At 42.6% G+C, this 18,705-nt stretch overlaps 1 protein-coding gene across 3 annotated transcripts in view; it reads right to left on the minus strand.

Annotated features, from left to right (window-relative positions):
* TP53BP1 (tumor protein p53 binding protein 1) overlaps positions 1-18,705 on the minus strand; it is a 199,236-nt gene that overhangs the window by 36,044 nt on the left and 144,487 nt on the right. For all 3 annotated transcript variants that reach the window (XM_069766121.1, XM_069766122.1, XM_069766120.1), the window contains exon 17: positions 5,265-5,730. In XM_069766121.1, the coding sequence (XP_069622222.1) occupies positions 5,265-5,730 (466 nt within the window). The remainder of the gene's footprint in view (positions 1-5,264; positions 5,731-18,705) is intronic.

Here is an 18,705-nt window from a genome sequence, read left to right on the forward strand (position 1 = left end):
CTATGGGGGTGCTGCCTTATTACAGGGTCTGTCTATAGGGGTGCTGCCTTATTACAGGGTCTGACTAGGAGGGCTGCCTTTTTACAGGGTCTGACTATAGGGGTGCTGCCTTACTACAGGGTCTGATTATGGGGGCTGCCTCATTACAGGGTCTGACTATGGGGGCTGACTTATTACAGGGTCTGAGTATAGGGGTGCTGCCTCATTACAGGGTCTGACTATGGGGGTGCTGCCTTATTACAGGGTCTTACTATGGGGGTGATGCCTTATTACAGGGTCTGACTATAGGGGTGCTGCCTTATTACAGGGTCTGACTATAGGGGTGCTGCCTAATTACAGGGTCTGATTATGGGGGCTGCCTAATTACAGGGTCTGATTATGGGGGCTGCCTCATTACAGGGTCTGATTATGGGGGCTGCCTCATTACAGGGTCTGATTATGGGGGCTGCCTTATTACAGGGTCTGACTATGGGGGTGCTGCCTTATTACGGGGTCTGACTATGGGGGTGCTGCCTTATTACAGGGCCTGCCGCCTTATTACAGGGTCTGCCTATAGGGGTGCTGCCTTATTACAGGGTCTGACTATGGGGCTGCCTTATTACAGAGTTTGACTATGGGGGTGCTGCCTTATTACAGGGTCTGCCTATGGGGGCTGCCTTATTACAGGGTCTACCTATGGGGTCAGTATACTGTGTGGGTGGTACTATACAGTGAGGGGGCATTATACTGTGTATAAGAGTGCATCATGTTGTGTATAGGGGAGCTGTACAGGGGGAGACTCGGGACTTTACATTTAATAAAGTGGGCACTTATTGTTATAGGGTAACTCAGGTTACTGTGGCTATCAAAAGGGGCACACAGGGCAATATTACTTTCTAGGGGCAAAATATGGGCACTTGCACCTGGCATTACTATATTGTAGAGAGTTGCTTTAGAATTTAGAGGGCACAGAGAACTACACAGCAGGGGCAGTAATAGGGACATATACGGCAGCAGCGGCTCAGTATTGGGGTATCAGCAGGATAAGGAGTTTGTGCAGGTTGGGAATAGATGGTGATGGCTGGAATATGAGAAGTGAAATGTGTCTTTGTTGTTTTCTCTGCAGACGAGTTGTAGCTGGAAGAAGTTGTCATGTCGGTCTGGGCCAGATGGAAACGACGGGAAAAATGAACGATTCCAGCAGAGAATGTCAGCGGTAAGTCATTATCTGAAACTGTGCTGTGGTCTCTTATATGTTCTGTAGGACTGGTATCTACCACTGACCATATGGGGGTAATATCTATGTTGATCTTTATATAGAGATTATCTTCAGTAACAGCGCGGTCATCTGCTGAGGTTCTCCTCCACTATTAGGGTGCATCACTGAGTTGTAATCAAGGTTACCTGGTTAGGGGCCCACTCAGATTTTTCGCCCCCCTCCCCCAAACCAAAACCCTAGCTGCGCCTCTGGTGGTGGGTATACCCTAACAAAAAAAAATGTCAAATGTGCCAATAACTTGTCATGTGGCCTTGAGCATCAATTACAGCTTGACAACGACATCTCTTGCTGTCGAGAAGTTGAGTTATTATCTGCTGAGGCATGGTATCCCACTCTTCTTGAATGGCGGATCTCAGGTCATTGAAGTTCTGGGGTACAGAGTTAGGAGCCTCTACATGGCGACTCAGCTGATCCCGTACGTTTTCTATGGGATTCACGTCTGAAAAAAGAGCATTTGAGGTACCCCAGTATCCAGCAGCTGTTTCCTAATGAAGTGATGAGCAGAAGCATTGTCATCGATGAAGATGAAATTAGGCCTTTGTTGTTCGTGCAGGGGCACAATGACTGGATTAATGATACAATTCACAAAGTGTAGGGCAGTTCGGTATTGACTAGTCACACCTGCCCACACTATAACACCACCACCAAAGGCTCATCTGGTGACAACAGTGGCTGAAGCATAGCGCTCTCCTTGACGTCTCCAACATTGTTGGAGGCCATCATTTCTGCTCAGAGTGAATCGACTTATCAGTGAAGAGCACTGAGGCCCACTGGTCCTCGTCCACATGTACATGCTTTCTGGCCCAGGAAAGACTATGACGCCTGGGCCTAGTTGTGTGCTCAGACAAACTGTTTAGAATGTTCTGATGTGACAATTGGGTGTCTCACCTTCCTTAAATGAGCCTGGAGTTGTGTGGCATTCATCATCCGGTTACAAAGGGCACTGTTCACAATGAAGTGGTCATCAATGTGGGATGTGGCCAAAGGACTTCTTCAACTGCTCTGCCTTTCTGTGACTGTTCCAGTCTCTCGGTAGCAAACCTGCTTTTTATCATCTGGTTACAAAGGGCACTGTACAGTAGTTCAATTCCTAGGTGCAGTATTGGTCTCATGATGTCAAAATATGAACAGTATGATGTGGAGGACTGTTGAAACACCAATTCTAATTGAACCGTGAAATTTATTGGCCGATTCAAGGACCTTGTTACAAATTTTTAAATTAAGCTCCTTGTTAGAGAACAGCAAGTTGTGCAAAAAGTACTGAAATATTGAACAGTAGGACAGGTGCATTCAAAGGTTTAGCGAAGGTCACATTAAGTTCACCTGAAAAGGTTAAGAGTGCATTTTAGGTACATCCTGAAATTTTGCCGAAAGCCAAGTATCCGTAACTTTTTGTGTGTGTATAAAAGTGCATTGCCACGATTGGACTGGCAAGTAAACTGGGAATAGGGGAACCTTTCCTGGCCCTAGCTCTAGGGGGCACCCTAACTCGCCCTGTTCCCCAGGATACCTCAGATAGTGAGGATGCCAGGGCCTTCGCCCTTGCCCTGTCTCCTAACTGCAGCCCTGCGTCTGTCCCCCTCCCCACCCGGGGAAGAGAGGCGCTACTGTATACTGCAGTACACCAACCCCACAAACAGGGGAACCAAGACAAGAGTAAAAGTGAACTCCACTCACACAAAATATGCTCTCACAAATAACAGAGGTATTCACCAGGGTGTGAAGGACAGGGGAAGTAAATAAGACCCCTAAGGATGAGGAATTTCCAAGCCTACAAACCAAACAACTGTCACACAATAAATTCCTCCAGCTCTCCAAACACCAGCTCCTCACTATTCCATCAAGCAAACACTCTCTCAGACAAGGATCTGACCAGAAGGCCTAGCTTTTATACGAGAGAGGAGTGGCTAACCAAGCACAGCTAAAAGCAGGGATTTCCACATGGCCTATTAACCCCTGTCCTGCTGAAAGAAAACAAACACCGGCTTTAATACACTGGAGAAGTGCTTCTTCTCAGCAGCGAAGCAGGAGCCATCAGACGCTGCGGTCTTCTGGTACTGCTCTGTCACTCCGTAACATGCATGCTTGGCTGAGTCAGAAGAGATTTCCATTAATTGAATAGTGCATATGAAAAGGTTTTTAAAAAAAAAAAAAAAAAAAAAGAAGTCAAGTCTACACACCCCTATTAAAATACCAAGCTTTTGTCATGTAGAAAAAAAAATCATACCAAAAAATGATTTCTGATCTATTTCCACCTTTAAATGTTTTTCCTACAAATCTAATGAGAAGCAAACCGAAATCATGCTGAAGGGAGAAATTAAAAATCCTAAAAAAAAAAAAAATAAAAAAAATGTAATTGCATAAGTGTGAACAACCTCTTATAATTGGGGGATGTGATTGTGTTTAGAATTAGCTAATTACATATAAACTATTGTTATATAGGAGTCAGTACACAGCTGATATTTAAAGTGATTCTGATTAACACCATATAACGTTTAGCTTTTCTAGTAGGATTTCGCTGAAATTTTTCTTAGTCGCATTTTACAGCAACAATCAATGGATTATAACCAGCTAACAACATAGCAAAGAGATCCAATTGTTGAAAGTTATCAGGAGAAGGGTATAAATAAAATTTGCAAGGCATTAAAAATACCATGGAAAAGTGTGAATATGGTCATCAAGAAGTGGCTTAAGTTTGGCACAAAAACCTGGAACACCCTCAAAAGTTAATGATAAAAAGAAGAGAAGAGAATTGGTCTGGGAGGCAAGAAAGAAGACTACAGCAGAATTTCTGGCAAGTACTGGTTGTGTACTGCATGTGACAACAATGACTCACATTCTTCATATGTCTTGTCAGTGGGGCAGGGGGCAAGATGGAAGCATTTTCTTACAAAAGAAAAACGACCAAGACCAGCCATGCTTTGCCAAAAAACTTACAACAAATCTGTCAAAAGCATGTACGAACACTTGTTATGGTCCGATGAGACAAAGGTTGAATTTTTTAGCCATACTCCCAAAAGGTACTCTTGTCGCAAAGCCAACAGTTCACATCACTGAAAGAACACCATATCCACAGTGAGGCATGGTGGAGACAGCATTATGATTTTGGACTGTTTTTTTTTGACAGCTGGAACTGGGGCTTTAGTCAGGTTGTAGGGAATTATGAACATTTCCAAATACCATTAAATTTTTCATCAAAACCTTTGAGCCTTTGCTAAAAAGTTTTTTTTAATTTCACCTTTCAGCACAATAATTCTAAGCATACCTCCAAATCAACAAAAGGATGGCTTCAACAGAAGAATGTTGAGTTTTGGAATAGCCCAGCCAGAGAGCAGATCTGAAATAAATTGAAAATCTGTAGATTGACCTGAAGGGGGCTGTACACAGGAGATGTCCTCCTAATCGGATTATCAATTCTAGATGTGCCATGCTGATAGACTCAAAGGGTACTTCAACAGAAGTATTAGGTTGAAGGTGTGCATATTTAATCAACCTCATAATTTTAGCTTTTTTTGTCTTAATCCAATAAGATTTCAGTTTAATTTAATTGAATAGATAATAGTTTACATATAAAAAAGGTGGAAAAAATTCTGAACTATTTCTTTTTGGCAGGATTTTTTTTTTTACGTGGTAAAACTGTGACAATTTAACAGTGGTGTGTAGATGTTTTATATCCACTGTATGGTGAAGTGACAAAAGCGATGTTCAACAGAAATCAGAGAAAAGCAAAAAAAAAAAAAATCTAAATATGAGTCCCTGGCAAGAAAACATGAAAACAACATCTTTTTGCTTGATTTATTAGGGCATTTAGTGGTGACGTCTACCATGGCACACTCCAGTAGCCGGACTGAGGTGGCTCTCGCTCTAGCCGATCTGCTCATCCAGGTAATCTTTTTATTTTAATAAAAAAAGCTATACTACTCAAAAATAAATAAAAAATAATAACTACATCAGAAAAAGGTATTAAAACATTTTTCCCCATGCAGAATAGTACAGCAAATATTACCTGACTGTGCATAGACTCTGTGTCATCTCCCTGTTTTTGTGTGGCTTCTGATTTTTCATTTTGAGTCACTTTTTGATTTTGTAGACCAGACCCTTCACCAGGCTTTGCTGCTGGGCTAGACACAGTGTCTGTCTGGGTTGAAGATGATACAACTACAGCTTGAGGTTCTACTACATTCACAGTCTGAACTTCTTTATGTCTAAAACCTAAAGATAAATGATCGTCTGCCCCCAATTCCTGGACAGGAGGTGGAGCGGATGGAGCCTCTTTCCCAGGGCATTGTTGATTTTCTTCCAGACTATGCTCTGTTTCCATGGCCTCCTCCTGATCACCGGTGAGGTTTTCGGCAGAATTTTCTGGTACAGAATGATCATCCAGGACCAGATCACTACAGATTTCTTTCAAGTTTTGTGAAGCAAGAGATGTTCCCTCATTTTCTTTGCTGGAGAACTGGAAAGGGCTTCCTCTGCAAACAGCACAATGTGGAATATTAGCAATTCATCGGTTATATGTTCTACATGAAACCCAAGTAGATGTGGTATCTAGTTACTTTCTTCTGTGACAATGTCATTATTTAACTACAAGTCAAAGCATCTCTTGGTTTTTAACATCTTTGACGAACAAGTGACATGGACACCAGATCATTTACCAAACTCTACAGGCAGGTATCTGCACACATTTGGATGGTGGTGTAGGAGTAGGAGAGAAGTGGCAATTGTGACCAATTGTCTAAACCCAATAGCTGAGTTGGCTGATGGACAGTGGAAGGCAGGCAGCAAAATCCAGAGTAAAAAGAAAAACAAAGATCGCACTCATCTAAGGCATATGAGAATGGAAATACGAGTTCAATGATGGCACTATAAATCCAGATTTGAGACATAAAAATTCAATCAGACATAGGACAGCACAACCTTACATCGGATGCACATGAAAAATAAAGTCTTCAATCTCACATTGGGAAATAAAGCGTTCACAACATCCATGATCATCTTCATCAATATACAAAGCATCTTTTTCAATGTTGCCCTTGCACTTTATGCTCTGTGTACTAGTGGTGAAATAAAGCTGGGGCAATTATTTTATTTTCCTCCTTCTTCAAAGAGGCATAAAACTTTGCTATTTTTCTGTTGCTTTTGAATGACCCTATTTTTTTACCATTTAAAGTTACTGAAAATTGGGGGGGGAAAAATTCCAAACGCGGTGCAATTGCAAAAAAAAAAAATCTGTCAATTTCTGACTTAAAGTGCAATTCTGCCATAGTTTTGTTTTTATGGAGTTCATTGTGTGCTAAAAATAACCTGGTAATATTATTCTTCAGGTCAATATGAATAAATAAATTAAAAAAAAAAAAAAAAATCTACGCAAGTTTACTAAGATGCAAAAAAAAAAAAAACCGTGGTTTTCGTCGTAATTTTCTGAGACTTGTAAAGTTTTTACATTTCTGCTAATGGAGCTCTATGACGGCTTGGTGTTTGCATGGTGACCTGACAGGTTTTATGGATAACATTTAAGTGTAGATGTTAAGTTCGTTTAATTGCTTCTTACTATATATTTTTTTCTTTAAGGAAGCCTGGTGCCTGAAATACGCAATGCGGGTGTTTTGATTTTATAATCTAGGTTGTGTTTTTTTTTTACTCTGTGGGTTAATGAAATATATAAACTCTGATAGAACATACACTAAATGATGTGGTAATTTTGAATAAAAAAAATAAATAAATTATATATATATCTTTCCAGCCAGCTAACGCTCGGCACGCTCATTGCTATCTAATTAATGCTGCTGGTGATTAAACTAAAGCAAATAATGACAAAATTCAATAGCGCTTACGCAGGTGGTAAATTAACATGTGATAATGTGTGGGGACGGAGCCTTGTGTGGTAATGTGTGAGGACCGAGGCCTCGTGTGGTAATGTGTGGGGACGGAGCCTCGTGTGGTAACGTGTGGGGACGGAGCCTCGTGTGGTAACGTGTGGGGACGGAGCCTCGTGTGGTAACGTGTGGGGACGGAGCCTCGTGTAGTAACGTGTGGGGACGGAGCCTCGTGTAGTAACGTGTGAGGACGGAGCCTCGTGTGGTAACGTGGGGGGACGGAGCCTCGTGTGGTAATGTGTGGGGACAGAGCCTCGTGTGGTAATGTGTGGGGACGGAGCCTCGTGTAGTAACGTGTGGGGACGGAGCCTCGTGTAGTAACGTGTGAGGACGGAGCCTCATGTGGTAACGTGGGGGGACGGAGCCTCATGTGGTAATGTGGGGGGACGGAGCCTCGTGTGGTAATGTGTGGGGACAGAGCCTCGTGTGGTAATGTGTGGGGACAGAGCCTCGTGTGGTAATGTAGTGGGGGCGGGATTATGTGTTGTGATGTGGTGAGGGGGCGGGATTATGTGTGATGTGGTGGGGGGCAGGATTATGTGTGGTGATGTGGTGGGGGGGCGGGATTGTGTGTGGTAATGTGGTGGGGGTTGGGCTTATGTGTGGTAATGTGGTGGGGGTCAGGATTATCTGCGGTAATGTGGTGGGGGGCGGGATTGTGTGTAGTAATGTGGTGGGGGTCGGGATTATGTGTGGTGATGTGTTTGGGGGCGGGATTATGTGTGATGTGGTGGGTGGGTGGGATTGTGTGTTGTGATGTGGTGGGGGGGCGGGATTATGTGTGGTGATGTGGTGGGGGGGCGGGATTGTGTGTGGTGATGTGGTGGGGGGCGGGATTATCTGTGGTGATGTGGTGGGGGGGCAAGATTATGTGGTAATGTGGTGGGGGGGCGGAATTGTGTGTGGTAATGTGGTGGGGGTCGGGATTGTGTGTGGTAATGTGGTGGGGGTCGGGATTGTGTGTGGTGGGGGGCGGGATTGTGTGTGGTAATGGGGTGGGGGGGCGGAATTGTGAGTGGTAATGGGGTGGGGGCGGGATTGTGTGTGGTAATGTGGTGGGGGAGCACTGTATGGGGCATCTGTGCAGCATCTATGGGGCAATATGAACGGTGCAGAGCACTGTATGGGGCACAGATATTGGGCAAAAATGAACGGTGCAGAGCATATATGGGGCACAGATATGGGGCAATATGAACGGTGCAGAGCACTATATGGCACAGCTATGGGGAAATAATGATCTATTTTTATTTTTTAAATTCACCGGACTCGAGTATATACGATATATATATATATATATATATATATATATATATATATATATATATATACACACATACATACACATATATATATATATATATATATATACATATACATATATATATATATATGCACACATACATACACACACATGCACTCACACATTGATTCATATACATACATACATACATGCAGGCTCGGACTGGCCCATAGGGTAACAGGGGAATCCCCCGGTAGGCCCCTATGCAGATTTGGGACTCCAACCTCACTATATAGGCAGTACTTGGCATAATTCACTTGATTCACTCTGTACAGAACAAAACAGCATCTCATCATTCATTTACCAAACTACCCAGTCTATTATTACATAGATATATAGGTAAATTTGTGAATCAGATTAGTGTAATATTTGAATGCAGGTGAAAAGTGGGCCCCCCAAAGTCAGTTACTGGTGGGCCCTTGGCACCCCAGTCTGACACTGCATACATACATATACACACGTACACACACACACACGGTACAGGCCACTTTGGTAAATTCAAAAAAGTTCTTTTTTCACATTAATGTACACTCTGCACCCCATCTTGACTGAAAAAAAAACAAATGTGGCAATTTTTGCATATTAAAAAAAAACAACCCTGAAATATCACATTGTTATAAGTGTTCAGACCCTTCGCTCAGTATTGAGTAGAAGCACCCTTTCGATCTAGTACAGCCATGATTCTTCTTGGGAATGATGCAACAAGTTTTTCACACCTGCATTTGGGGATCCTCTGCTATTCTTCCTTGCAGATCCTCTCCAGTTCTGTCAGGTTGGATGGTGAATATTGGTGGACAGCCATTTTCAGGTCTCTCCAGAAATGCTCAATTGGGTTTAGGTTAGGGCTCTGGCAGGGCCAGTCAAGAATAGTCACAGAGTTGTTCTGAAGCCACTCGTTTGTTATTTTAGCTGTGTGCTTGGGATCATTGTCTTGCTGGAAGTTGAAACTTCGGCCAAGTTTGAGGTCCAGAGCACTCTGGAAGAGGTTTTCATCAGGATATCTCTGCCTCTCATCAGACCAGAGAATCTTCTTTCTCATAGTCTGGGAGTCCATAATGTGTTTTTTTTAGCAAAATCTATGCGGGCTTTCATATGTCTCTTCCATATAATAAAAGAAAAAAGATACATCCGCACCACTGCTATTAGTTAGACCCTTATTACTCTCCTGTGATGCATCATTTTGCCGTATAGCCCATTTAACAAAAAAATCACACCGGGGTGCTGCTTATGCCACAGTTCATATAGATTCTCGAAAAAGCAGAAAAAAAGATGAAGCGCACTCACCGGTGATGATTCGACAGATTTATTCAGACATAAATAACGTGCTGCAGGGAGGGTTGTGAACACACACGGACCTCTTTCTGCGACATTGAACAATTTGTGCTCCAGAGTCTTTGTGCTTAATGAAAAAACATCTTCGTGTAACTCACATTCCGAAAAAAATGAGTTCACATGTTCAACGTCGCAGAATACGGATACGGCAAAATGATGCATCACAGGAGAGTAATAAGGGTCTAACTAATAGCAGTGGTGCGGATATATCTTTTTTCTTTTATTATATGGACTTGTCTTGGACTTTTTCCATACATCGAGCACGCTGTGTTAAGATTCCTTGATAGAGTCCCACCTGTGGATTTCATATGTCTTGCACTGAGGAGAGACTTCCGTCGGGCCACTCTGCCATAAAGCCTGACTGGTGGAGGGCTGCAGTGATAGTTGACTTTGTGGAACTTTCTCCCATCTCCCTACTGCATCTCTGGAGCTCAGCCACAGTGATCTTGGGGTTCTTCTTTACCTCTCTCACAAAGGTCCCACAATTGCTCAGTTTGGCTGGACAGCCAGGTCTAAGACTTCTGGTGCTCCCAAACTTCTTCCATTTAAGGATTATGGGGCCACTGTGGTCTTAGGAAACTTGAGCACTGCAGAAATTCTGTTCTAACTTTGGCCAGATCTATGCCTTGCCACAATTCTGTCTCTGAGCTCCTTGGCCAGTTCCTTTGACCTCATGATTCTCATTTGGTCTGGCATGCACTGTGAGCTGTGAGGTCTTATATAGACAGGTGTGCGCCTTTCCAAATCAAGTCCTATCAGTTTAATTAAACACAGCTGGACTCCAATGAAGGAGTGGAACCATCTCAAGGAAGATCACAAGGAAATGGACAGCATGTTACTTAAATATGAGTGTCTGATCAAAGGGTCTGAATACTCATGACCACATGATATTTCAGTTTGTTTTTTTTTAAATTAAATTTGCAAAAATTAGAAATTATACACGATTATCTTGGAGGCTCTTGGGTATTTGATAAATCAGTGGGTCACGTATTGTTGTCACAGATTTGCTGCAGCTAATAATAGGTTACCGACTGACTAAATAGTAAAGGCTGTAGCCAAAGGGGACAATCGCTTTGACAAAATATTAATGAGCTGCAGCCAATCAGCGTCCGCAGCCCCGATACAATAATTATATGTGATCCACCAGGAATAGCGGAGTTGACATTAGTGGAAGGGCCTTGCGGCAGGAGGTATTTATATTAACCCCTTTACCCCCAAGGGTGGTTTGCACGTTAATGACCAGGCCAATTTTTACAATTCTGACCACTGTCCCTTTATGAGGTTATAACTCCGAAACGCTTCAACGGATCCTGGTGATTCTGACATTGTTTTCTCGTGACATATTGTACTTCATGATAGTGGTAAAATTTCTTTGATAGTACCTGCGGTTATTTGTGAAAAAAACGGAAATTTGGCGAAAATTTTGAAAATTTCGCAATTTTCAAACTTTGAATTTTTATGCAATTAAATCACAGAGATATGTCACACAAAATACTTAATAAGTAACATTTCCCACATGTCTCCTTTACATCAGCATAATTTTGGAACCAATTATTTTTTTTGTTAGGGAGTTATAAGGGTTAAAAGTTGACCAGCAATTTCTCATTTTTACAACACCATTTTTTTTTAGGGACCACGTCTCATTTGAAGTCATTTTGAGGGGTCTATATGATAGAAAATGCCCAAGTGTGACACCATTCTAAAAACTACACCCCTCAAGGTGCTCAAAACCACATTCAAGAAGTTTATTAACCCTTCAGGTGTTTAATAGGAATTTTTGGAATGTTTAAATAAAAATGAACATTTAACTTTTTTACACAAAAAATTTACTTCAGCTCCAATTTGTTTTATTTTACCAAGGGTAACAGGAGAAATTGGACCCAAAAAGTTGTTGTCCAATTTGTCCTGAGTACGCTGATACCCCATATGTGGCAGTAAACCACTGTTTGGGCGCATGGGAGAGCTCGGAAGGGAAGGAGCGCTATTTGACTTTTCAATGCAAAATTGACAGGAATTGAGATGGGACGCCATGTTGCGTTTGGAGAGCCACTGATGTGCCTAAACATTGAAACCCCCCACAAGTGACACCATTTTGGAAAGTAGACCCCCTAAGGAACTTATCTGGATGTGTGGTGAGCACTTTGACCCACCAAGTGCTTCACAGAAGTTTATAATGCAGAACCGTAAAAATAAAAAATCATATTTTTTCACAAAAATTATATTTTTGCCCCCAATTTTTTATTTTTCCAAGGGTAAGAGAAGAAATTGGACCTCAAAAGTTGTTGTCCAATTTGTCCTGAGTACGCTAATACCCCATATGTGGCAGTAAACCACTGTTTGGGCGCATGGGAGAGCTCGGAAGGGAAGGAGCGCAGTTTGACTTTTCAATGCAAAATTGACAGAAATTGAGATGGGACGCCATGTTGCGTTTGGAGAGCCACTGATGTGCCTAAACATTGAAACCCCCCACAAGTGACACTATTTTGGAAAGTAGACCCCCTAAGGAACTTATCTAGAGGTGTGGTGAGCACTTTGACCCACCAAGTGCTTCACAGAAGTTTATAATGCAGAACCGTAAAAATAAAAAATCATATTTTTTCACAAAAATTATATTTTTGCCCCCAATTTTTTATTTTTCCAAGGGTAAGAGAAGAAATTGGACCTCAAAAGTTGTTGTCCAATTTGTCCCGAGTACGCCGATACCCCATATGTGGCAGTAAACCACTGTTTGGGCGCATGGGAGAGCTCGGAAGGGAAGGAGCGCCTTTTGACTTTTCAATGCAAAATTGACAGAAATTGAGATGGGACGCCATGTTGCGTTTGGAGAGCCACTGATGTGCCTAAACATTGAAACCCCCCACAAGTGACACCATTTTGGAAAGTAGACCCCCTAAGGAACTTATCTAGAGGTGTGGTGAGCACTTTGACCCACCAAGTGCTTCATAGAAGTTTATAATGCAGAACCGTAAAAATAAAAAATCATATTTTTTCACAAAAATTATATTTTTGCCCCCAATTTTTTATTTTTCCAAGGGTAAGAGAAGAAATTGGACCTCAAAAGTTGTTGTCCAATTTGTCCCGAGTACGCTGATACCCCATATGTGGCAGTAAACCACTGTTTGGGCGCATGGGAGAGCTCGGAAGGGAAGGAGCGCCGTTTGACTTTTCAATGCAAAATTGACAGGAATTGAGATGGGACGCCATGTTGCGTTTGGAGAGCCACTGATGTGCCTAAACATTGAAACCCCCCACAAGTGACACCATTTTGGAAAGTAGACCCCCTAAGGAACTTATCTGGATGTGTGGTGAGCACTTTGACCCACCAAGGGCTTCACAGAAGTTTATAATGCAGAGCCATAAAAATAAAACAAAATTTTTTTCCCACAAAAATTATTTTTTAGCCCCCAGTTTTGTATTTTCCCTAGGGTAACAGGAGAAATTGGACCCCAAAAGTTGTTGTCCAATTTGTCCTGAGTACGCTGATACCCCATATGTGGGGGGGAACCACCGTTTGGGCGCATGGGAGGGTTCGGAAGGGAAGGAGCGCCATTTGGAATGCAGACTTAGATGGAATGGTCTGCAGGCGTCACATTGCGTTTGCAGAGCCCCTAATGTACCTAAACAGTAGAAACCCCCCACAAGTGACACCATTTTGGAAAGTAGACCCCCTAAGGAACTCATCTTGATGTGTTGTGAGAGCTTTGAACCCCCAAGTATTTCACTACAGTTTATAACGCAGAGCCATGCAAATAAAAAATATTTTTTTTTCCACAAAAAATTATATTTTAGCCCCCAGTTTTGTATTTTTCCAAGGTTAGCAGGAGAAATTGGACCCTAAATGTTGTTGTCCAATTTGTCCTGAGTACGCTGATACCCCATATGTGGGGGGGAACCACCGTTTGGGCGCATGGGAGGGTTCGGAAGGGAAGGAGCGCCATTTGGAATGCAGACTTAGATGGAATGGTCTGCAGGCGTCACATTGCGTTTGCAGAGCCCCTAATGTACCTAAACAGTAGAAACCCCCCACAAGTGACACCATTTTGGAAAGTAGACCCCCTAAGGAACTCATCTTGATGTGTTGTGAGAGCTTTGAACCCCCAAGTATTTCACTACAGTTTATAACGCAGAGCCATGCAAATAAAAAATATTTTTTTTTCCACAAAAATTATATTTTAGCCCCCAGTTTTGTATTTTTCCAAGGTTAGCAGGAGAAATTGGACCCTAAATGTTGTTGTCCAATTTGTCCTGAGTACGCTGATACCCGATATGTGGGGGGGAACCACCGTTTGGGCGCATGGGAGGGCTCGGAAGGGAAGGAGCATCATTTGGAATGCAGACTTAGATGGATTGGTCTGCAGGCGTCACATTGCGTTTGCAGAGCCCCTAATGTACCTAAACAGTAGAAACCCCCCACAAGTGACCCCATATTGGAAACTAGACCCCTCAATGAACTTATCTAGATGTGTTGTGAGAACTTTGAACCCCCAAGTGTTTCACTACAGTTTATAACGCAGAGCCGTGAAAATAAAAAATCTTTTTGTTTTCCCACAAAAATTATTTTTTAGCCCCCAGTTTTGTATTTTCCCAAGGGTAACAGGAGAAATTGGTCCACAAAAGTTGTTGTCCAATTTGTCCTGAGTACGCTGATACCCCATATGTTGGGGTAAACCCCTGTTTGGGCACACAGGAGAGCTCGGAAGGGAAGGAGCACTGTTTTACTTTTTCAACGCAGAATTGGCTGGAATTGAGATCGGACGCCATGTCGTGTTTGGAGAGCCCCTGATGTGCCGAAACAGTGGAAACCCCCCAATTATAACTGAAACCCTAATCTAAACACACCCCTAACCCTAATTCCAACGGTAACCCTAACCACACCTCTAACCCTGACACACCCCTAACCCTAATCCCAACCCTATTCCCAACTGTAAATGTAATCTAAACCCTAACCCTAACTTTATCCCCAACCCTAACTGTAGCCCCAACCCTAGCCCTAGCCCTAACCCTAGCCCTAACCCTAGCCCTAACCCTAATGGGAAAATGGAAATAAATACATTTTTTTTTATTTTTCCCTAACTAAGGGGGTGATGAAGGGGGGTTTGATTTACTTTTATAGTGAGTTTTTTAGCGGATTTTTATGATTGGCAGCCGTCACACACTGAAAGACCCTTTTTATTGCAAAAAATATTTTTTGCAATACCACATTTTGAGAGCTATAATTTTTCCATATTTTGGTCCACAGAGTCATGTGAGGTCTTGTTTTTTGCGGGACGAGTTGACGTTTTTATTGAAAACATTTTTGGGCACGTGACTTTTTTTTATCGCTTTTTATTCCGATTTTTGTGAGGAAGAATGACCAAAAGCCAGCTATTCATGAATTTCTATTGGGGGAGGCGTTTATACCGTTCCGCGTTTGGTAAAATTGATAAATCAGTTTTATTCTTCGGGTCAGTACGATTACAGCGATACCTCATTTATATCATTTTTTTATGGTTTGGTGCTTTTATACGATAAAAACTATTTTACAGAAAAAATAATTATTTTTGCATCGCTTTATTCTCAGGACTATAACTTTTTTATTTTTTTGCTGATGATGCTGTATGGCGGCTCTTTTTTTGCGGGACAATATGACGCTTTCAGCGGTACCATGGTTATTTATATCTGTCCTTTTGATCGCGTGTTATTCCACTTTTTGTTCGGCGGTATGATAATAAAGCGTTGTTTTTTGCCTCGTTTTTTTTTTTTTTCTTACGGTGTTTACTGAAGGGGTTAACTAGTGGGACAGTTTTATAGGTCGGGTCGTTACGGACGCGGCGATACTAAATATGTGTAGTTTTATTGGTTTTTTTTTTTTTATTTAGATGAAGAAATGTATTTATGGGAATAATATTTTTTTTTTTTTTCATTATTTTGGAATATTTTTTTTTAATTTTTTTTACACATTTGGAAAATTTTTTTTTTACTTTTTTACTTTGTCCCAGGGGGGGACATCACAGATCAGTGATCTGACAGTTTGCACAGCACTCTGTCAGATCACTGATCTGACATGCAGCGCTGCAGGCTTCACAGTGCCTGCTCTGAGCAGGCTCTGTGAAGCCACCTCCCTCCCTGCAGGACCCGGATCCGCGGCCATCTTGGATCCGGGGCTGGAGGGAGCAGGGAGGGAGGTGAGACCCTCGCAGCAACGCGATCACATCGCGTTGCTCCGGGGGTCTCAGGGAAGCCCGCAGGGAGCCCCCTCCCTGCGCGGTGCTTCCCTGCACCGCCGGCACATCGTGATCATCTTTGATCGCGGTGTGCCAGGGGTTAATGTGCCGGGGGCGGTCCGTGACCGCTCCTGGCACATAGTGCCGGATGTCAGCTGCGATAAGCAGCTGACACCCGGCCGCGATCGGCCGCGCTCCCCCCGTGAGCGCGGCCGATCGGCTATGACGTACTATCCCGTCCAGGGTCAGATAAGCCCAGGGCACCTCGACGGGATAGTACGTCTAAGGTCACAGAGGGGTTAAATGGAGCCTTGAAGCGATTAGGCAGGGGTTGTCCAGCAGTAGACAACCCTGCAAACATACAACATTATATAGAGTGTTTAGCAGAATGATTGAATTACTGAACAGAAACACTTTAGCACTAGACTGAATTACACCCGCAGTGTGCAGATACAATTTTGTGGGTATAAGTAAAAATTATATAGTACGGTAATTTAGAATTGTGTTAACTTCAAACCAGCGTACTTCAGAAATTGTTGCATTTGCCACAAAAAAAGCATCAGACTTGTATACAAAAGTACAGAAACATTTTTAATTATTCCAGATATTGAAAGCAGAACCTGACTGCCAAGAGGGGTCATTCCTTATCCCCTTTCAATTATTTTAAAACAATTGTTTGCCATTTACAGATATACGTTTGCCACGTAGTATATTGCCCAGTGACCGTAGTATATTGCCCAGTGACGTAGTATATTGCCCAGTGACGTAGTATGCAGCACAGAGCCACGTAGTATATTGCACAGCGAAGTAGTATACAGCACAGCGACGTAGTATACAGCAGAGAGCCACGTAGTATATTGGCCAGTCACGTAGTATATTGCCCAGCCACGTATGTCACAGGTTAAAAAAATAAACATATACTCACCTTCCGAGGGTCCCTTGTAGTTCGGTCACATGACCGTGACGTCATGGCAGGTCCTTCTCGCGCAGGGCCTGTGATGACATCGCGGTCACATGACCGTGACGTCATGGCAGGTCCTTCTCGCGCAGGGCCTGTGATGACGTCACGATCAAATGACCGTGACGTCATGGCAGGTCCTTCTCCTATACCATCCTTGGCACCGGAACCTGCCGCTTGCATGGAGCGGTCACCGGAGCATCACGAAACAAGTATATAATGATTTTTTATTTTTAACATTAGATGTTTTTACTATTGACGATGCATAGGCAGCATCAATAGTAAAAACTTGGTCACACAGGGTTAATAGCGGCGGTAACGGAGGGAGTTACCCGCGGCATAACGCGGTCCATTACCGCTGGCATTAACCCTCTGTGAGCGGTGACTGCGGGGAGTATGGAGCAGGCGCTGACTGCAGGGGAGGGACTAATCGGACTGCGGCCGTCGCTGATTGGTCGTGGCAGCCATGACAGGCAGCTGGCGAGACCAATCAGCGACTTGGATCCCATGACATACAGAGATCGCGACCAATGAATATCTGTGACAGACAGAAGGACAGACAGAAAGACGGAAGTGACCCTTAGACAATTATATAGTAGATACTGATGCTTAACCCTGCTGTTCTGTTAGGTCAAAAATGACCGTTTTTGAAATTCTATAATGTTATAAAAATTCAGCGTGTGATTCTGAGACTTGAGGCTCCCTGACTTTTCGTCATTAGGGGGGTACTCTCTGTGGGAATTTTTTTTTTTTTAATTTTTGTTTACTTTATTTGGTACAATTTTTTTTACACTTGTACTGTTCGGTCAAAAATGACCGATAGGCCTTTATTCAGCTCTCCAGACAATTTTTGACAAAAATAAAGTTGCTATCACCTCATTTTGAACTATATATTGCATCTACTACTATTTATCAATGTATCTGACTACTTTTGGTCAGAAAAGATTTACACATACCAACATTTTCAAGTTGCGATACAGCCGACGGATTCGCTTCCAGTATAGCTATGCGCAATTTATTTCACTGGTTTTTATTTACCCTGCTGTTCATATAGATCTAGTTCCATTCAGTTGTCAACATTTCATATTGTAAATCATGATTTTCTGATTTTCCGATTTTCCATGTGTTTGCTGGTTGTACAGTATTACATTGTGCAATGCTGTCCTAAGCAGAATTCACCTAAAGTGTTGTACTGTGAGCTTTTTCCTGCTGCAGGGTGGTGTCTGCTCTGATCTTATCTGTAGACAGATAACATAGCAGTGTAGAGTTTCAGTTCAGCTGGAGACAACACAGAGTGAGCAGAGGTTCAGACGTCAGAGCTCTGAAGACCCATTTTTACAGGTATGTTACAGATAAATTATTCTTTTATTCTAAAATTATTCAATATTCTCACTGCTGTGATAAAATGGATGATAGGGGGTTAGCATTAGGGTTGTGTAGACTCAATGTCTGCTTATGAGTACATATTCTCACTGCTGTGATAGAATGGATGAAAGGGGGTTAGCATTAGGGTTGTGTAGACTCAATGTCTGCTTATGAGTACATATTCTCACTGCTGTGATAGAATGAGTGCATGCCTCATTTTTGTTTGCGACGCTCCAGCACCATAATCACAGGGCATATCTCAATGTGTGACGGGACGTTATTGTGTGTATTGTTGCGAAATTGTTTTGATTTTTTTTTTCATTCATTGTTTATGGATATATTTTATTTTTTCATTCAACAGTGATGCCTTACAGCATGAGAAGAAGACACTTCACCCAAGCTGAATTGGAGGA

The sequence above is a fragment of the Ranitomeya imitator genome, chromosome 4 (assembly GCF_032444005.1).
Source record: "Ranitomeya imitator isolate aRanImi1 chromosome 4, aRanImi1.pri, whole genome shotgun sequence".
NCBI lineage: Eukaryota > Metazoa > Chordata > Amphibia > Anura > Dendrobatidae > Ranitomeya > Ranitomeya imitator.